The 18,074-nt window shown below is 40.4% G+C and overlaps 1 protein-coding gene across 3 annotated transcripts in view; it reads left to right on the top strand.

Annotated features, from left to right (window-relative positions):
• The window catches only part of ELMO1 (engulfment and cell motility 1), a 520,286-nt gene that overhangs the window by 95,285 nt on the left and 406,927 nt on the right, over positions 1 to 18,074 (top strand). For all 3 annotated transcript variants that reach the window (XM_046670304.1, XM_046670303.1, XM_046670306.1), the window contains exon 3: positions 17,802 to 17,842. In XM_046670304.1, the coding sequence (XP_046526260.1) occupies positions 17,802 to 17,842 (41 nt within the window). The remainder of the gene's footprint in view (positions 1 to 17,801; positions 17,843 to 18,074) is intronic.

Below are 18,074 nucleotides of genomic sequence, written 5' to 3'. Positions count from 1 at the left end.
GGCTAGAAAGCTACCACTCTTATCCGTGCCTCAGAACTTCTCTGCTTATGTATTTGCATGCTCCACAGACCACTGGATGCCCTTGTCTCCTGCCATCCTGTCTTCTTTTTCCACCGCCAGCAGAGGAGGGAAGAGGTGGCTCCACTTCCTTCCCAGGGCATTTAGCCTGTCCTAACCCCCATCTCTTTTTTGCACCTGTGTTTTAAGCCATGCTTTCCCCTTACCTGAGGCTTTGCCTCGTCAACATCCTCTTCATTTGTTCTTTTCTCCTTCTCTGCCTTCAACAGTAAGCTCTTCTATACCTACCTTGGAAAATCCTCCTCTTGACCTAGTAACTCTCTTGCTAGTTCAAAACCTATTTTCTGTCTTTCCATTCCAAGCAGATTTGAATGTTGTCAGTATATGCCACCTATGTTGCTTCAGTATCCACTTAATCTTAGAGTGAAGAACAATTTTCCTCTCTCTAGAGCTGCCCTCTTTGATGGCAATATTACCTTCTGGTTTGCTAAGTCAAGTGGTCTTCACTCTGCCTTGGTTGGCCTTGCCCTCTCGTTTAAACTTGGCAAAGCTCCTCATTCATATCTTCTTAAACCACTGCTCCCTTCATTAAGCTTCAGTTCTGAGAATCTTCCTCCTTATCTGATTAGTCTTTGTGAGGTTTCTTCGTGGTTCCATGTCCTTCTCCTTCTGTCTAAATCAGTCACAACCTCAGTGCTTAGCCTTCTGGTCTGTGTGTTCACTGTTGGCTCTCTTTGTCTCAGATTCCATGTTCTCTTGTGGATTTAAGTGTAACTTCTATGTAAATAACACCAGCTTTGGTCACCAGCCTGGCCCACTAGCTGGCCACCAGTTCATCTCTTTGTTTGATGGATGTGTTATTCCCCTGTTTAAACCTTCACGTGCCTACAGGATATAGGCAAATTGTTGGTGAAACTGCCCAGATGAGAACTAGAAGAAAGGGAGTCAAACAAGTGTTAACAACTTTTGGAAGTTATTTCAGGTAGAAGATGGGTCATTAAATGTGTTATTTATGGCAAAAAGTGTATAAACTCCATCCTCTCCATACAAGGAGATAGATCTCTACTCAAGAAAAGCTAATGTGGGCCAGCTTGGGAGGCAAGGGGTCCCTATCATCTCTATTATGTGTGCATCAGAAACAGACTTGGATTTGCAGCTGCATATCCTGGATGATTCTCGAATTTCTAGTGTTCCTGATTCTCAAATCGGATTCCTTCACTTGGCTTCGCGTCCTTGCATGAATTCCCTATGCGTTATCCCAGGTTCAAAGTGCCTGCAGGGCTGCCTGCAGGTCTCAAGTACCCTCTCATTTTGTAGAAGCTGCCCCTTTAGCAGTGTGCCTTTACACACCTCTTTTTCATCTCTTGCAGTTCGTTTCTAACTATCAGCCTGCTCGAATTTCTCCTGCCTTCTCTTCAGCTCTCCACTCCTGTAAATCCTGGCTTTGCTAAGCATGGTAGAGAGGCTCCTTTGTTCTCAAACTTTTTTGAGCCTGTTATAAGGCAGGCATTTCTCCATCCTTCTAATTTCTTGTACCATTTTCTTTCCCTGTAGCTTTTATTTACGGTTACTATAATCTGCGCATAATGTTCTTTACATGTTTTTTATGTGCCCACATCTTTTGAAGTAGATTATGAGCTCCTGGTGCTCAGCCCGTGTTTTACATACATTTGTATCCTGTGCTCCATCACATTGATCTCCACTTCTGTGGGTCCACTTTAGGTTGGAATTGTGAACAGTAAAGATAAGAATAAAACGTTTGGTATTCTCCATTCTCCAAACAGAAAAATTATAATAGCATCCTCTCCCCATGTATGGTTGGGGATTTTATTTCTCTAAAAGAAATGTAGCTACATGTGTTTTTAGTCAAGTGTGTACAAAATGATTGCCTGCAGTTTTCCCTCAACTATCCTATTTCTGTAGTCTATTTAAGATGTAATTCGATGTACATAAATGTGATTTACCAGGACCTTTATAAAGTGCATCAATAGCACAAAGCACAATTAAGTTTTTGTGCTTGAAATGGGGGTTTTGCTTATTCTGTACATAATAATAATAGTAGGAGTAATAATAGCCTGTGCCATCTAATCACCACATACCACATGCCAGACAGTGTGCTAAGTGCCCTGCACGGAGTATTTCATCCCCTCACTATAGCCCGACAAGGCAGTTTTTAGACTTTCTAGTTCATAGTTGTTCAGGGGTTTGTTCATTTGCCTAAGATCACACAGCTGGGAAGCTACTGATTTGAGCACAGTACTGTGTGACACTAAAACCCAGCCAGTTTCTCCTAAATCATAAATCTGTTTGGTAGTTCTTTTAAAAATTATTTTATTTCAGCTTTATTGAGGTATAATTGACATACAAAATTATAAGATATTTAAAGTGTATATTGTGGTGCTACATATATACATAGTAATACATATATACAATGTGAAAGGATTCCCAGATCCAGTTAATTAACTTATTTATGTTTGGTTTTTTTGTGTGTGTGTGAGAACATTTAAGTTCCACTCTGTCAGCAAATTTCAATTATACAACTGTCTTATCAACTATTGTCACCAAATTTGTACATTAGATCCTCAGACCTCATTCGTCTTGCAGCTGAAAGTTTGTACCCTTTTTTCAACCTGTCCCTATTTCCCCACCCCGAGCCCGACAGCCACTTTTCTACTCTCTGTTTGTATGAGTTTACTTGTTTTTTTAGATTCCACATATAAGTGATACTATGTAGTAGTATTTGTCTTTCTCTGTCTGACTTATTTTACTTGTTGGGTAATTCTGTTCGAGTCTCTCCATCTCCATGCCCCTACTTAAGTGTTCCCAGTGGTAACACCAGCGTGATTTGAGCATATATCATTGCCATCTTGCCTACTCCATCCATTAATGGTGTGACTTCCAGGGACACATTGAGTTATGAAGCAAAGACTATATTTCCTCAAAAATTAAGGAAAACATGGTGAGTGGTCTGGTTTTTACAGAAGGAGCCCAACTGAAGCGAGAAAGAGCCTTGAAAGGCTGGTTTCTTTGGGGCTCGATGTTGGGAGGGGCGGTTTGGCTGGTGCCTGTGAGTGTGGACTTTGGGTAGACAGATTTGGACTCAAAATCTGGGCTGCCACTTAAGTGCTGTGTGACTGGGGTTGAGCCTCCTGCTTTGTGAAAGGAGGAATTGGCAATAGTCATACATCCTTCCTTATGTTGTCAGGATTCAGTGAGATAATCACTCAGTTCTCTGCTTAATAATGATAACTGTTAGGAACCCCTTATGACTTTTTCAGAGTGGTACATAGAATAGAACAAGCTTCTTGTGTTTCAAGCAAGACCGGAACCAATAATGCAGACTTTCTCTTAAATGCATTAAATCCATCTCTTTAGCCTGAAAACCTGTAATTTCCAAGACATTTAAATATTGAGAGCCTGGTGAACTAAAACAACAGTTGAGTTTCAAATGAAGAGTTTTGAATTCAGATCTTTAAGATCACATAGAATACACAATATGAATGTACTTAATAACAATGAACTGTACATTTAAAAATGGTGAATAATGTAATTTTTATGTTATTTTACCACAATAAAAAAAGAGAGATACCATAGAATCAAGAAAATGAGACTGAATTTCTGGAAAGCGAGGTTCCAACCTCGCACTGCAGAAATGAAAAGTCATGTAATTTTCCTGACCCATTCTTTCCTGCGTGGTTGGATTACATCAGGATTTCTCAACCTCAGCACTATTGACATTTTGCACTGGATAATTCTTAGTCGCGGGGGCTGTCCTGTGCATTGTCGGATTTTAGTAGTGTCCTGGCCTTTACCCACTAGATTCCAGTAGCATTCCCTCCCCCAGTTGTGACAACCAAAATGTTTCCTGACGTTGCCAAATGTCCCCTGGGCAATGGACAAGTTTCCACTGTAGACAATGGACTAAATCAGTGGCTCCCGAGCTTGGTTCTGCATCAGAATCACTCATGAAACATATTGAATATACAGAGAGGATTATTTGTAGATGTGGTTTGAGGCCCAGGGATTCCTGTTTTTATCAAGCTCTGTGGTGATGCTGATGCTCTTGGACCCAGATTTGGAAATCATTGGTGTGAGACCCTTTAAATTTCTGACTCCATCTGCTGACAAGACCTCTGGCTCCCACAGTAAATTTCAGTGAGTGCCTCAATGCCTCCATCAGTAAAATGGTCCTAAGACTTCTTCACCTCTCCTTACTTCACAGAGTACAAACTTACTTAAGTACAAGCTTAAGAGCTCCTTTTGTTCCACTTAAGAAAGGTGTGATAAAGCCTGTGTGATGTTGCACTATTGCTTTTTGTGCTGTTGTAATATGTTAGAATAATATTGGGACCAGAATAGTCATCCCTCATCTGATTTTTGCAACTGTTGGATTTGGTATTGTAACAGCTATTTCTTCAACCTCCTTTAATATAAAGTGACTGTGTACTTCTCTTTCTGGTTTTAGCTCTCTTTCCATTGTGGTAGAGTCTATATAACCTCCTAAAATATTAGAGTTTGCCATGCTTTGGAAAAGAAAGACAGCAAACATATTTCTTCCCTCAAAGAAAAGCCAGTTTAATTGAGCAAGAATGAACTCTAGCGTTCTGCTTTTCCTTCAGAAAATGAGCTGCAGATTTTTCTTTGCTTTCTAGGCAGATGGCCGTAGTATTCTCTTCCATTCTACTTCCTTTCCCCAACTCTGTCATGAAAGGCAGATTGGGCAACTCAGGACAGAGACTTTCATTAACTCTGTTTTCTTGAGAGTTGGTGACTAAGACATCTCACATTTCTAGAACCTTTTGTGCATGTCACATTTTGTACTTCGTTTTCCTGTTAGGTCAACTGGCGAGTTGTGGTGGGATATATAAATATGTAGGTTTCAGTAATAAGAAGGACTCTGGGTTCCCACAAAAAGGTATCTTGTTCTAGAGAAAGACAGCTTGTACCTTATCTCTGGGTTATATTGATCTGTGCAGTGTACCCAGAACTCTGAGGAAATGAGAGCAGCCTTAAGGAAATCAAATATATGCTTTTCAATTTCTGTTTTCTAGATTTCCATTAAATGTAATTATAAGTCCTCTACGTCAATGGCACCATCATCATTCTTGACAACCTCCCCCTCATCTCCCACAGCCCCTCAAATAGCAAGTCCTGTAGAGTTTGCCTCCCAGATAGTTCTTGATTCTCTTCACCTTATCTCCATCCTCACTGCCACTGCTCCAGCTTACCTCCGCCAGGTGACTTCAGTAGCATCACAGCTGGCCTCCTCACCACTACTCTTACCTCCTCTCCAGGGCAATCTCCCTGGCTTAGCATTCTTGAGTGGCTCTCTCATTGCACTTAGAATAAAATCCAGACTTCCTTGCTGTGGTTACTAGGGTTCTGCTATCCCCAGCCCTTGCCTACATCACCAGCCTTGCTTGGGGTCACTGTGGCTTCCCTCCAGTTCCTCTATCTGGGTTCTCATAATAAGTGACTTTTTTTCCTTTTGTGAATGCGCACTCCTCAGAACCTTTACAGATGTGATTTTCTCTTAACTGGAAATTACCTCCCACATTTCTCTGTCTATCTAACTTCTGTTCGTTCTCCATCGCAGATAAAACGTAAGCTCCTTAGAGAGGGTCTTTTTTGACTCCTCGACGAGATGAAGGTCCTTGTTATATGCACTTGTGACATCCTATATGGCTCCACTTACTTGTGTGATGTTCTGCAAAGGCTAAGTATGTTCCTAATGCCTAGCATAGGACCTGGTATGTGGCAAACTCATAATGAATGTTGAGCAAAGGAAATAGGTGATGTTTGTACTTTTTCTAATGATGCAGACAATTAAATGTAATTATGAAAGGGAGAGCCCTGCTGAGAGGAGCATCCCTTCCCTTGCTCCCACCATGCATTCCAAATATATCATTACATTTTATCAATTGACCTTAGGAAGATCTGTTTTTGTCCTTCTGTCAAAGCCATCCATAGTCAAAACACAACCAAATGCCTTTGAGATAAGCTAGATCAATTTTCAAAATGATTATAGATGGATCATTATTCTGGACAAGTTTATGGCCATCTTTTTGGGTTTATCAGCCTCATGATCATAAGGTGCTCCTAATTTCTGGCTGTCATTTCTTTCTTGACCTCTTGACCCGTATAAACAACTACCTATCTTCCTATTACCTTGCCCATCTAGATGTCCCTTGCACTTCAAACTCAATATGTTAGAAACACTCCTCATTGTTCCTTCCACCCCCAGCCTGAGCAGTTTTGCTTCTCTTTGTGTTTTCCTTTTCTTGGTGACAGATGTGAACATACACCTAGTTTGCTGAAGCTGAAACTATGTGTCTTTCTAGACTCTTGTCTCTCCCTCAGGTTTTCTATCCAATCAGTTACCTCAGAAAACTTACCTGCACCTGGTCCCTGTTTATCACATCTGCTGCTGCTCTAGCTGGCCTTATTGCGTCTGGTCAGTGTGGAGGAAACTAGACAGCAAGGGAGGACTTAAAACTGTGTGTCAGATATCCTGAAAGGGAGAACTTGAAAAGAGAGAGACTAATATCTACACAAACAGGGGATTGTGAACACAAAGTAGTTGGATATAAATTGAGAACATATGGATATTAGAAAGAACCGATTTGAAAGCTTAGAAATGAAAAATATACATATAGTAAGTAAAATGTAAAACAAAAAACTACAACAGAAAAGCAAAACCAATAAGACACACAGACAAAGTAACTCTAGAGGGGATTTGGCTAAAGACAGAATCGGTAACTGGGAGGATGAAAATGAGGAATTCCTCAAGAACACAGCCCAAAAGATAAAGGAATGAAAAATACAAGTGTGAAGTTGTATTGAATGGATACGTTAAGAGGTCCCAACCTATGTCTAATGGGCAATCCTGCTAATAAAGAATGGAATGAATGGTGGAGAGGCAGTATTTGAGGAGATTCTGGCTAATATCTTACCTCTCTGGAATTAAAGAGAAATTCCACAGTAGGAGAGAACAAGACCTCTGGATTTGTCTGGTTGGATGAGTGGAGACTCTGCCATGATAAGCCATATAGACTTAATATTCAGTCTAAGATACATGAGAAAAGAGAAGATTTCTAAGCAGGGGAGTGACATGATATGATTTGTACTTTTAGAAGGTCACAGTTTGAAAATTGTTTTGTGAGAGATAAAAATGAAGTAATAGAGATTAGTTAGACATCTCTTGCAGTAGCCCAGGCAAGAAGTGATCATGCTGTGGCCTAGGATAGTGACAGGGGAGGAAGAAGTGAGACATATGTCTCATCAAGACATTTGAGAAGATTAAATTGACAGGAAATCAAGTATTGATCATATGTAGTTGGGTAAGGGAGAGTGAAACGTTAAAGATGATTCCAAGATTTCTTGTATGAACAACTGGGCAAATGGTGGTGGGCTACCAAGATGGAAAACACTAGTGAAGGAGTACTTAGGTAGACTCAGGTTCTTCGTGGAAACCTTAGAAATGGGTATAGGAAAATAAGGCAAGTATCTATATGGTTGGACTTCCTTTCAGCTTTCCTTTGAATTTTGATACACTGACCAATCTCCCCACCTAACTGTTCTCTTGGCCTCCAGTGTAATCACTATCATTAGAAAATTCACGCTTGATTATGCCATTTTTCTGCTTAAAACTCATGATGAGTTGAAATTGTCAAGAGTTTTCTGTAGGACTGAGACTTTTTTTGCTTCTAGTAGCCTCTCTCTCTCATCCATGCGTATGATGTTGGCAACTCCTCCATATGCAACATGAACATCCATTTAGCCATGCTGCTGTGTTTATTATACCTTCAACCAAAAGTGCCCTAAGTGATCCAAATAGCATCTATTTTTAATTGCTTCTGTTTACCCACAGACAGAATAAAGAAGAAGGTTTAGAGGTTCACTTCTGCGGCTGACTTAGCAGGACTGAAGAACAAACAACAATATGAAGGATAGGGAAGATAGAATATTCATTGCAAGCTTATTTTCTGTCAGACTAGAAAAGATGAGTAAAAGTTGAAAGTTGGGAAAGAGTTTTGGGGTATGATTTGAGGTTGAAGTTATGGGAGGATACACGTTCAAGTTAAAATGTCCCAAGACAGAAGGTGAACTACAGAAAAGTCAGGGCTGGAATAATTGATTTGACCATCAAAAGTAAGAAGGGAGCTCAAGCAGATAGAGTTCTTCCACTGGGTATCAAAAGTTTCAGTGCTAACTTAGGATTTCATCATAATTTATGTGGATAATGCAAGAGGCAGGATCATCTACTATTCTCATGTTAGTGCTAAAACATGGTGCCTTAAACACATTTATCAAGAACTCACTATGTGCCAGGAACCAAGATACCCAGAATTCCAGAGCCTTTCCCCTCAGATGTTAGCTCTGAGCACTTGGGCTTTGCTGTTCATTATTGCCAGGACTCCAGATTTAGGATGGAGTTAAAGAGCAAGGGCTCTGAAATTATACAAGTCTGAGTTCAAATTCTGGCTGTGTCCCATATACCATGAGGCTTTGAGCAAGCTACTTAACATCTCAAGATCCTCATACAGTTTTCTCACTTGTAAAATAGACTTAGTAATATCATCTGTTAGGGGATGTATTGTAGTCATTCAGTAAATAGTAGCTATTAATATTATTGTCATTATCAGAAGGGCTGGCCAAGTGATGATAGATAGTGAAAGTCTGCATGAATGATACTTCAAAGGTAGGGGAGTTTTAGAAAGTGCATGAGGTTGTGGCCATTGTTTAATATTCCAGACTCTTCCAGAAGAGCCAGTTTTACTACTCTTCAAGGCTGTGTTTCAGCCTTAGGTTGCCATCATCACATTCATGGGATGTATATTTGAGACTTGGAAGACCACGTCTCTCCACTACTTGTTGACAGATGTCTTGGCACATCCATTTCCACTCAAGAAGAAAGGGTGTGGCATTAGTGCACATACTCACAAATAAGTAAACCAACTATGTGGTGAAGAGAGACAAAAAGTAAAAGGGGATAAAAAAGTTAAATTAAAAAAGGCAACTCACTTCTTAATACTGCCTTTGCCACCAGTTCCTCTCAGTAGTCTTTTGACTGCTGTCTTATATTCAATCTCAGTTTCTTTGCAGTTGATAAATCTTCATAATCTGCTGTTTAAATTGAACCTGAACCCTGTTTTGCCTTCAGAGCTTATCTGGCTTTCTTATATCTACAATGCCCTATGCATCAAAGTTGACAGTCATTTCTTTTTATCCTACTGAGCCTGTCTGACTTTTTATTTTTAAACCATGTGCATAAATACAGTTAACCTTCCACACATGAACTTGACCTAAATAAGTAGACTATTTCATATGTGTGAAGAGAGGCAGTGCATAAGACTGAATTGATTCACAGCGTGAATCACTCATTTCCACATAAAAGAGGACACTTGATTGCAAGGGTGTGGTGGAGCAAAATGGTATGCCAGCCAGTCTAGAGTCCTCTGGGAGTACTTTTTGGAAAAGACTGATATTTAGGAAGGTTGAGAGGGATATAGGCACTAGGAAATTGGTTATTGTTGCTGCCCAAGATATTGAAATTTTGGGAAAAAAATTTTGTTCCTTATATTTATAGCAACATTGATACTGGGACAGTGTAAAACAGTCAGGGACTAGGAGGGAGAATCACAAGAGAAAATTGATATGAGTAGTGCTTTATTTTTGCATTGCTCATCTCCATATTTTTGTCATTTTCTAAAATTGCAGTTTCCACTCCAATTGACGTATGAGTAGTTTCTATTGAGTAGAAGTTTCTACTGAGTAGAAGTATATCAGAATACCTCAAAGAGACGGGTGTTTCTACTTGTCTTTAAACCCACTAATACCTGAGTGCTAATTATTTATGTCTTTGCTCATTTACGTAGTCTAGTAATTTTTATGACAGAAAGATTGCACTTTATCATGCTAAAATCTAATATTTAATTAGTGTCATGAATCTTGAAACAAAGCATTTTTAGTACACCATTTTTGAAATGAATCATCATTTGTCAAGGAAAGAGTGGCATGGCCTGTCATCTTTCAATTTTTAAAATTAATGTCATACACGGTTTTACTACTTTGGAGATGTAGTTGTGAGCCCCTCTGTCACTGCTGACAATTACTGGAATCTTCTGTCAGTGATTTACATTGGAACTGTTGCCAAATCCTTGCTTTCCAAGACCCTGCTAAATTTGCCTCAGGAAAGTGTGATTTTGTCATTATCTTTCCATTATTTAGACTTTTATTTGGAAAACAGAGTAGGCGGACACAGCTCTCCGGACGCATCCGATTCCTCCATATGAAAGGTAGATGGCTCCGAAGCACGGAGAGTCATCACAGGGCTCATTGGAGGAAGAATAAAGCTGTTCTAAAATGACTAGTGTCATTGACACAATGTCAGAAGGCACCTCCTGGAGCTAGCTGGGTTACCGTACATGAAAGTTTCTGAAAGTCGTAAGTAGGCTGAGTCGTAGGCAACGGGCGTATCCCTTGTCAGAGGTGGCCTGACATTTGGACATTTTCTTTCTGGGCCAACATTACTCACAACTGCTGTGCAGAATATGTTCAATGAATTTCTAGCTATAAAAGCAAAGTCAAATCCCAAGTGCTGTGCTGTACCGCCTCAAAGTGTCAGAAGAAAGCATGTGTCACATTCTTTTAAAACTGGAGAAAGGCTTTTTAATAGTCTAGGACCCAAGTTTTTGTGGAAAATAGTTTTTCAATTAAAGGGCTGTAAGATGCATGGTAGTGCTTGGGGATTGCTTCTGTCTTGCTCTTGCTGTGTTCCATCTTTAGCTCCTGCCTCAGCTTCAGTGGCAGTTGGAAAGGGACCAGAAGAAAGGGAAAAAAGCTAAAAGTCTGAAAAAAGATGTGTTCTTAATCAAACAGTAGTCATTTCACGCCTTGTGGGGGCCCAGTAGCCACTAACTTGAGAGGTGACAGAGGTGTCTCAGAGGTGGTCTCTGTCTCCAAAGCAAGTGAAATCTAGTTGGCCAAAGAAATGAAAATGAGCCAAAGAATGAAGCACAGGATGAGATGAGTGCCAAAGATGGCACTGGGGGCTGGAGTCACTCAAGGAGGGAAGAGGAATTGGATATCCATTCATTTATATATTTAATTTTTTTAACTAATTTTTTTTTGTTCTTGCTGAGGAAGATTTTCCCTGAGCTAACGTCCATTGCCAATCTTCCTCTTTTTTTCCTTTTTTATGTGAGCTGCCACCACAGCATGGCCACTAACTTACAAGTGGTGTAGGTCCGCACCCAGGAACTGAACCTGGGCCACCAAAGCTGAGTGTGCCAAACTTTACCACTAGGTCACTGGGGCTGGCCCTTAACTAACTTTTAAATAAAGTACCAGCAAAGTGTCTAAATGGGATATAATAAATGAAAGAACCTATTCATAGGCAACATTTATCCAATGCCTTATTATGTACCAGGTGCTATTTCAAGGGTTTTACATATGTCATCTCAATTAATCTTCACAACACTACAGTGTGTGAGATACTGCTTTTATTGTTTCAGAAGAGAAAACGGAAGCATTGAGAGGAGGAGTAATAAGCCTAAGGTTATACAACCAGGAACTGCAGAAGTCAGGGTTCAATCCCAGGAAGTCATTTTCTAAAGTTGTTCAAGAGCTCACGGTCCAGGGAAGATGTGTAGTTAATAACAATTCGGCATTCTCAATGCTTTTCTGGTGTCCATTCACTTAATGGCATCTCATAAGCATTTTTTTCCCTTGTTGCTAAAAACATCTGAAATGAAGAAGCTTTCAATAAAGCTGACTTTCTTTTCTGGTGCTGCCCATTTTAGGATAGACATGGCCCTGAGAAGTGGATGTTGGAGGCAGGAACTGCTGTCCGCCATCCATAGTTACTAACAGGCATGTGGCCACATCGGTGGGCGGCCGGCAGCCTCCATAGGCCAGTGTCAAGGCAGAAATATGGGCAATAGACTTGAGAGCTCCAAGGTGAGCATTTGGGCTGCATAAAGTCCCCAAGCCAGGTGCCTTCACCAACAGACAGGAACAGGTGGTTGAATAGGAACTGCGCTCCTCAGAGGCATGTCAGGGAGGGGGCAGTGATGAGCGAGGACAGCTGGGCTGTCTCCAGGGAAGGCGCCTCAAGGTGGGCTGGACTCTGCCACCTCCTAAATAAACAACCGGGGACTCCCAAGCATGTTTCTTGTTCAGGTTCTCTGATGCCTTAAAGGAACCATGTGCTTTGGATGGGACAGTCGTTGTTTTTTTAAGAGAGAAAAGGGAGGCAAGAGGAGGATCTGTTTTAGTAAGGAAGAAGATGAAGTGTTAAGCTTGAGGGGGTGGCAGGACGTCCACGTGGATCTGCACACTGGGTTATTGGAAATGCAGGACTGGACCTTAGAAGACGGTCAGAGTGGGAGGCATGGATTCAGGAATTCGTGATACTGACATGTCATTAAAGCCAAGGAAGAGAGTCGAGAAAGGAAAGCAAAGGACCAACACCCACTTTAAGGAATAGAGAGAGAAGAGAACACTGCCAGAGACGTCTGTTCAAAGGGAATTGCTGGAGAACTTGGCGGTTCTCCGGGATCTAGCTGCTTTTATGAAAAGTAGATAAATCATTTTGTATAGGAAATTTGCTTTCTGGACTTAACTGTCTTTGGTAAATTAAATTAAACAAAAGAATTCTCTTGGAGAATAAGATTTAAAATGAAAAGGAAAGAGTAAATCCCTCAAAACAACAAAAAAAGCAACTCCTTGAATGTAATTGTTGACACATGGTACTTTGCCAATCAAATTCATATGGAAATGCATACTTCCTTTGACAAATAAAAGTATTTCTGCCAACATTAAATTTTCCCAGAATAATATAAAGTGAAGAAATACTTTCATATGCTGCAAGATGACTTCACTGTTTCTAAAAGCAATGGGGAAAAGAGCATGGTCTGGGGGCCATCGTGCACATAATCCTTGATCCCCTGCATGTAGAAATCTGGAAACTATTTAACCCTCCAGTTATCCTTAAAAACCTTCCTGCTCTTCCCATCGCAGCTCACTGCTGGGTCCGAGAACGTAGTTTTGACCTTCAAAACAAAAAGCTTAAGGAATTTAGTACAATTGTTTATGCGCTATGAAAATACACTCAGGAGTTAAAAAATTTCTGCCTCTACATTCAGATATATTAAAATAGAGTATAGAATTTTGTTTTTAGTTCTTTTAGGGTTTATAGAGTTACAGGGAGAAGAATCAGTTTTCATCCATTTTGAACAAATTTTCTTTTCTCCTGGGCTTTTCTCTCAATGAATTGAAAGGCGAATCATTCAGCGGGTCTACAGAAATCTATCAAAGTATTGCCCTTGTCACCCTACTCCAAGTGTTAGAGAACTGGGCAGGTAGACAGAAACATCTTATCTAACCTGGGCAAATGTTAACTAAAGCATAGGCAGGGCCAGCATTTAGCTTGGAATTTAAGTCAGGCAAGGAACTTACGTCAAGCTGAGGGCTTTATCTAGGAAGTGAGAAAAGTCATGATTCCAGACTAGTGTTTTCTGCTTGGGCTCTCTTGTTCAGTCCCTGTTTGTGAGAGTAGTTCTGCTCACCTGTGTGGCCTTGGTAACAAATGGTGGCAGTGATTTGATTGCTATCTGTTTTATCATCTGTTGAATTACACTCTTTGTCAGCTGGCTCGCTCAGTGCTCTTCCAAGCCATGAGTCACATAACTCCTTTGAGAGTAGTCTGTGTGGGGAATAGTGGCAGCCTTCACATCTAACAGCTTATAGCCAGCAGCTGCTTACAGACACCCAGCAGCGGTTTACACGGTAGGAAATGGGGCTTGTGCTGATTAATCCAGGCTACCCTTCAAAATAGTTTGCTTTATAGTCAAGCCTTTTTTTGTTTGTTAAAGGAAAGTTAGTCAGTGTGTGGATTTTCCATTTAACAGAAACGTATTGAATCTCCTCTTAGATCCTATTTGTACCAATACACTGTGGTAACTACTACTGAGGAGTGGAGAAGGTTACAAAGATGAATTAAGATGCTTTGTTCTCCAGGGATAAGAAGATAAGAGATATACAAAGTCCTTAAGAGTGATTCATTTAATGTGCTGAGTATGGAGAGGGAGTGAGTTCTGTCTGTCTGGGGAGATCTGGGACATCTGCTTAGAGGAGGTGGCTTTGACATGGATATTAAGGGTAGGTAAGAGTTCATGGTTAGAGCTGGTAGAAAGAAGGAAAGGAAGGTTTCAAGAAATGGCAAAAGGTGAAAATATAGAGGTGGGATTTGTTTTGTGAATTACCAAATAATCCAGAAGCATGGTAGCATGTACAGCATTAGTAGAAAGTTCGATTGCTTGAGATTGTGGAAGGCCTTGGATGACAAGCTAAGGGATTTATACTATATAGATGGTGGTCATTGGAGATCTCTGGAGGATACTGGAGCAAAAGAGTGACATGAGCAGAGTTTGTGGGAAAGTCTAATTTTATCTAATTATAGTTAATGTGGAGATTGGAGAGGAAGAAACTAGAGATGTGGAGACTTATTTGCAAGGATCTGGTGATGGGATCCTGCTTTAACAAAGGTGGTAGTAAGGTCTGGAAAGGATAAAGAGGAGAGATGTTGTGGAGGAAGTAATGATAAGACTCAGTGTCTTATAAATGTGTATATCACAGAAAAGGGTACATAAAAGCAGAAAGCAAGGGTAATTTCTTTAGAAATATACATAGAAGAACTGCCAAAAGTAGGCAAGTCACGTGTAGGAATTAATGGAAGATAGGAAGTTGAGTTTAATATACCAGTGGAGCATTTGGTTGAAAATTTGTGGCGAGCAGTTACTAATGATGAGCTCGTACTCAGGAAAGGTGCTGGGGCTGGGAAGTAGAATTAAGGGTGATGGGATTGGGGGAAGGTTCATCCCATAGCAGGAGTTGGAATGAGGAGTGTCAGGATTTTAGAAGAATGGGTAGGAGATGAGAAGTCATGATGTGAAGGTCACAGAGGAAAATGCTACATAACCTTGTAATGAATGAGACCTAGAGAGTGAAAGAATAAAGGTTATTGATGCCCTTGGGCAGTAGTGGGGTCATAAACAAGAAAGAGAAGTCATGGTGAGGTTGGGGGAGCTTTGGGGTGTGTGCTTTTGTTGGGGTAGATTGATGGGTAGGGAATGGTGAGAGGGATGATATTTTTGCTTGTATATTTAATAAAATGCCTGAAGGAGAGGATAAATGCTATATCTAATGAACTCTCAGAGATTTGCAGAAGAGTGTTTGGGACCAGAACTATAGACTTAGGGCAGTTGAAGTGAATGAGGAACTGACCAATTAAGTGAAAGCAGAAGAGATAAGAATAGAAATGTAGAGTTAGGAAGCTAGAGGTAAAAGAGAAACAATGAAGGATCTCTTGGATTTTATGAAGGGTTATTGGTTATAACTGTAGGAGAATGAAGGAAATTTCATAGAAGCTCTAGAAAGAGGATTTCAAAAAGAAGATGATAGTAACAGTGTCAAATAAGGTGGATGGATGAAGGAAGATGAGAACTGTGAAAGGTCGTTGGAATTAGGTTTGGGTGGTAGGGGCGAACGTTTCATTGGAAGAGATAGAAGAATGGAGGGGACAGGTGTAGGAGGTGGGCTGTGGGACAAGTCTTGTCCTTACATAACATTGATTTTAATTGTTGAGGCTACATTATGGGTGCACTATGTTCGGTTAACTGTGACTCCTTTTCCTCTGTGGTATAGAGTTTTTCTTTAATCTTTCTCTATGAAATCTCTAAACTTTGTTTCTCTGTGGTCTTTATTCCTTTCATATATCCAACTTCAAAATGTTCTAGATACAATAGTACTCCATAGACCTCTGTCTTTTCAAATTTGATTCTCAATCTATGAACCTGAGTTAAAAATCCAAGAAATCCCGCTAGGATACCTCAATAAGAAGTCTAATTCGGCGAGCTGTTGTTTTAGATGGCTTCTCCTACCTCACTAGCAATACTTTCTTGGCCTGATCTGTTGTTTCAATGTAATTTAAGGCTGAAATCCAGTCCTTTTATTTATATTTCAGTTTTGAGGGTGCAAGTAGAAAGATTAGAGGTCTAGGAGACTGATAGTTCTTCATGAAATACTGATAGCCTAGAGAGGTCTCTGGCAGCTGGAAGTGCAAAATCCTCATCTTATGGGAAACATTTTGTTCCCAAAGTTCCTTTGTCATTTGGTTGTGAGAAGACATTTGCCCTTCACCTCATAGCTAAAGCCATAAACAAGGGAGAAGTTCTTGCAAAGGCCTAGGACTTGCGTAACATGTAACTAGAACCCAATCTCCATTTCTAATCTTGTGCTGGAGGAGACCAACTGAGGTGGTCAGGAATACTCCACTGTCCACTCCTCAACAAGTCTGGGTCCCCCTTCTCCCCACTGTGCTTATAGTTGCAGGCAGACATTCTTTTGAGCACCTGGTGGTGGACTAAGTCATAGAGGCTCCAGGGGGAGGGAGTTCATTGGAAGAACACTGAGGACCTGGTTGGAGCTTTTAGTAGGGGCTAGAGGCCCTTAGAAAGGACTATAAACAGTGTTCAGCGTTCACCAAGAGCATAGACATAGTAGCATCATGTCCAAGGGCAAGGATGCAAGGAGGAAATGGAGCTCTTCTGGTGACATGAGACGGTAAGGAAACTGGAGCCCTAACCCTTTTTTGAGTCTTTTGCCCTTCGTATTAATTGTTGTTTAATTTAATTTAATTGTTGTAACAGCCCTGAGATGTGGGTAGGCCCTATGTCCATTTTACAGATAAACTAGTTGAGGTTCAGCAAATTTAAGAAATTGTTAAGTCATGCTGCAGACAAATTGACAGAGCTAGAATTTGAACTGGTTCTGCTTGATTCAGAATTCCTTTCCCCATACCACATTGCCCTTCAGAGGAACAGGGGTAGAACTTGTTTATGTAGATGGCTTTTTTATGGTTGTATCTGAGAATCCAGGACCATGTGTTATATTTCTTTGATTTCACTTTCCCATTTGTTTCTCGTCTGTGATTTGTTCTTTTGGTTGACACACTACCACTCACCCCGGGAGACAGACAGGGTCTGTTTGCATCCAAAGCAGAAAGAATTTTGACATCTCTGGGCAAGTTCCGCGTGTGTCTCTTCACTGCATTCCTTCTATCTGGAGGCAGGCAGAGCACAGCTGTGGCTGTTAGGCCTAGCACACAGCTGTAGTCAGTCGCCAGTTGACACCAGGGCACATGGTGTCATAGTCCCATTACTCGAGTGTGTCTAGCTTAATCTGCTGTGTGACTGGCATTTGTCAGGGCCACGGTTGGGGAAGTATTCTGTGCACTTTGCAGGAACAATTTCGCAATCTCTCATTTTCTCTTTGCCACGTGTTCTCACAAAAATATCACAAATCCAGGCTTGTTTGCATAAAATGAAACTGCTGGTTGCCTGATTCATGCATGTACTACTCCTGAGGAATTCTTATCATTTGACCTTGCAGGCTCTCATTGTCTATGAGATCTTTGAACAAAGCTGTGTTTTCATCCTGATTTTAATGTGGCTAAGTTAAATATGTGTATATTTTGTTAAACTAATAATGTTAAGTATAGAAAAGAGGACCACAAGGGTAATAAATCATTAATATGTTTGGTGGCAATGGCTGGTAGATTATTACCTTGAGAAAAACAACAGACTCAATGACAACAACTAAGAATAGAAAATGTAAATTCTGCTTGGTTAGATATCTTTTACTAAGCTGCTACTGCTTCTTTTTTTTAAATGATGAAATGAAACTAACAGAAAGTATTTCCTTTTTTTGCTATTTTGCAGAAAAAACCACTGTCTGCAATAATAAAGGAAGTCTGTGATGGGTAAGTGTTACTCGGGATTCATCCAGTCCACAAACTGAGGCCAAGACAATTTTCCTTTGTGAGTGGAAAGTGTTATTCGTAAGTCACTACTTGACCTGCTCAAAGACACCAAATTTACTATGTAAGATTTACATGCCTTTTTCCACCAAAAAGTGACTGTTGTTCCTCAAAGAGTAGAAACTGTGAAATGGCTAGTATGTGCACACTGGGGTTGGTTTTATTTATTTTGAAA

The sequence above is a fragment of the Equus quagga genome, chromosome 8 (assembly GCF_021613505.1).
Source record: "Equus quagga isolate Etosha38 chromosome 8, UCLA_HA_Equagga_1.0, whole genome shotgun sequence".
NCBI lineage: Eukaryota > Metazoa > Chordata > Mammalia > Perissodactyla > Equidae > Equus > Equus quagga.
The sequence above is the reverse complement of the archived record's forward strand: the minus strand, read 5'-3'. Positions and strand labels throughout refer to the sequence as shown.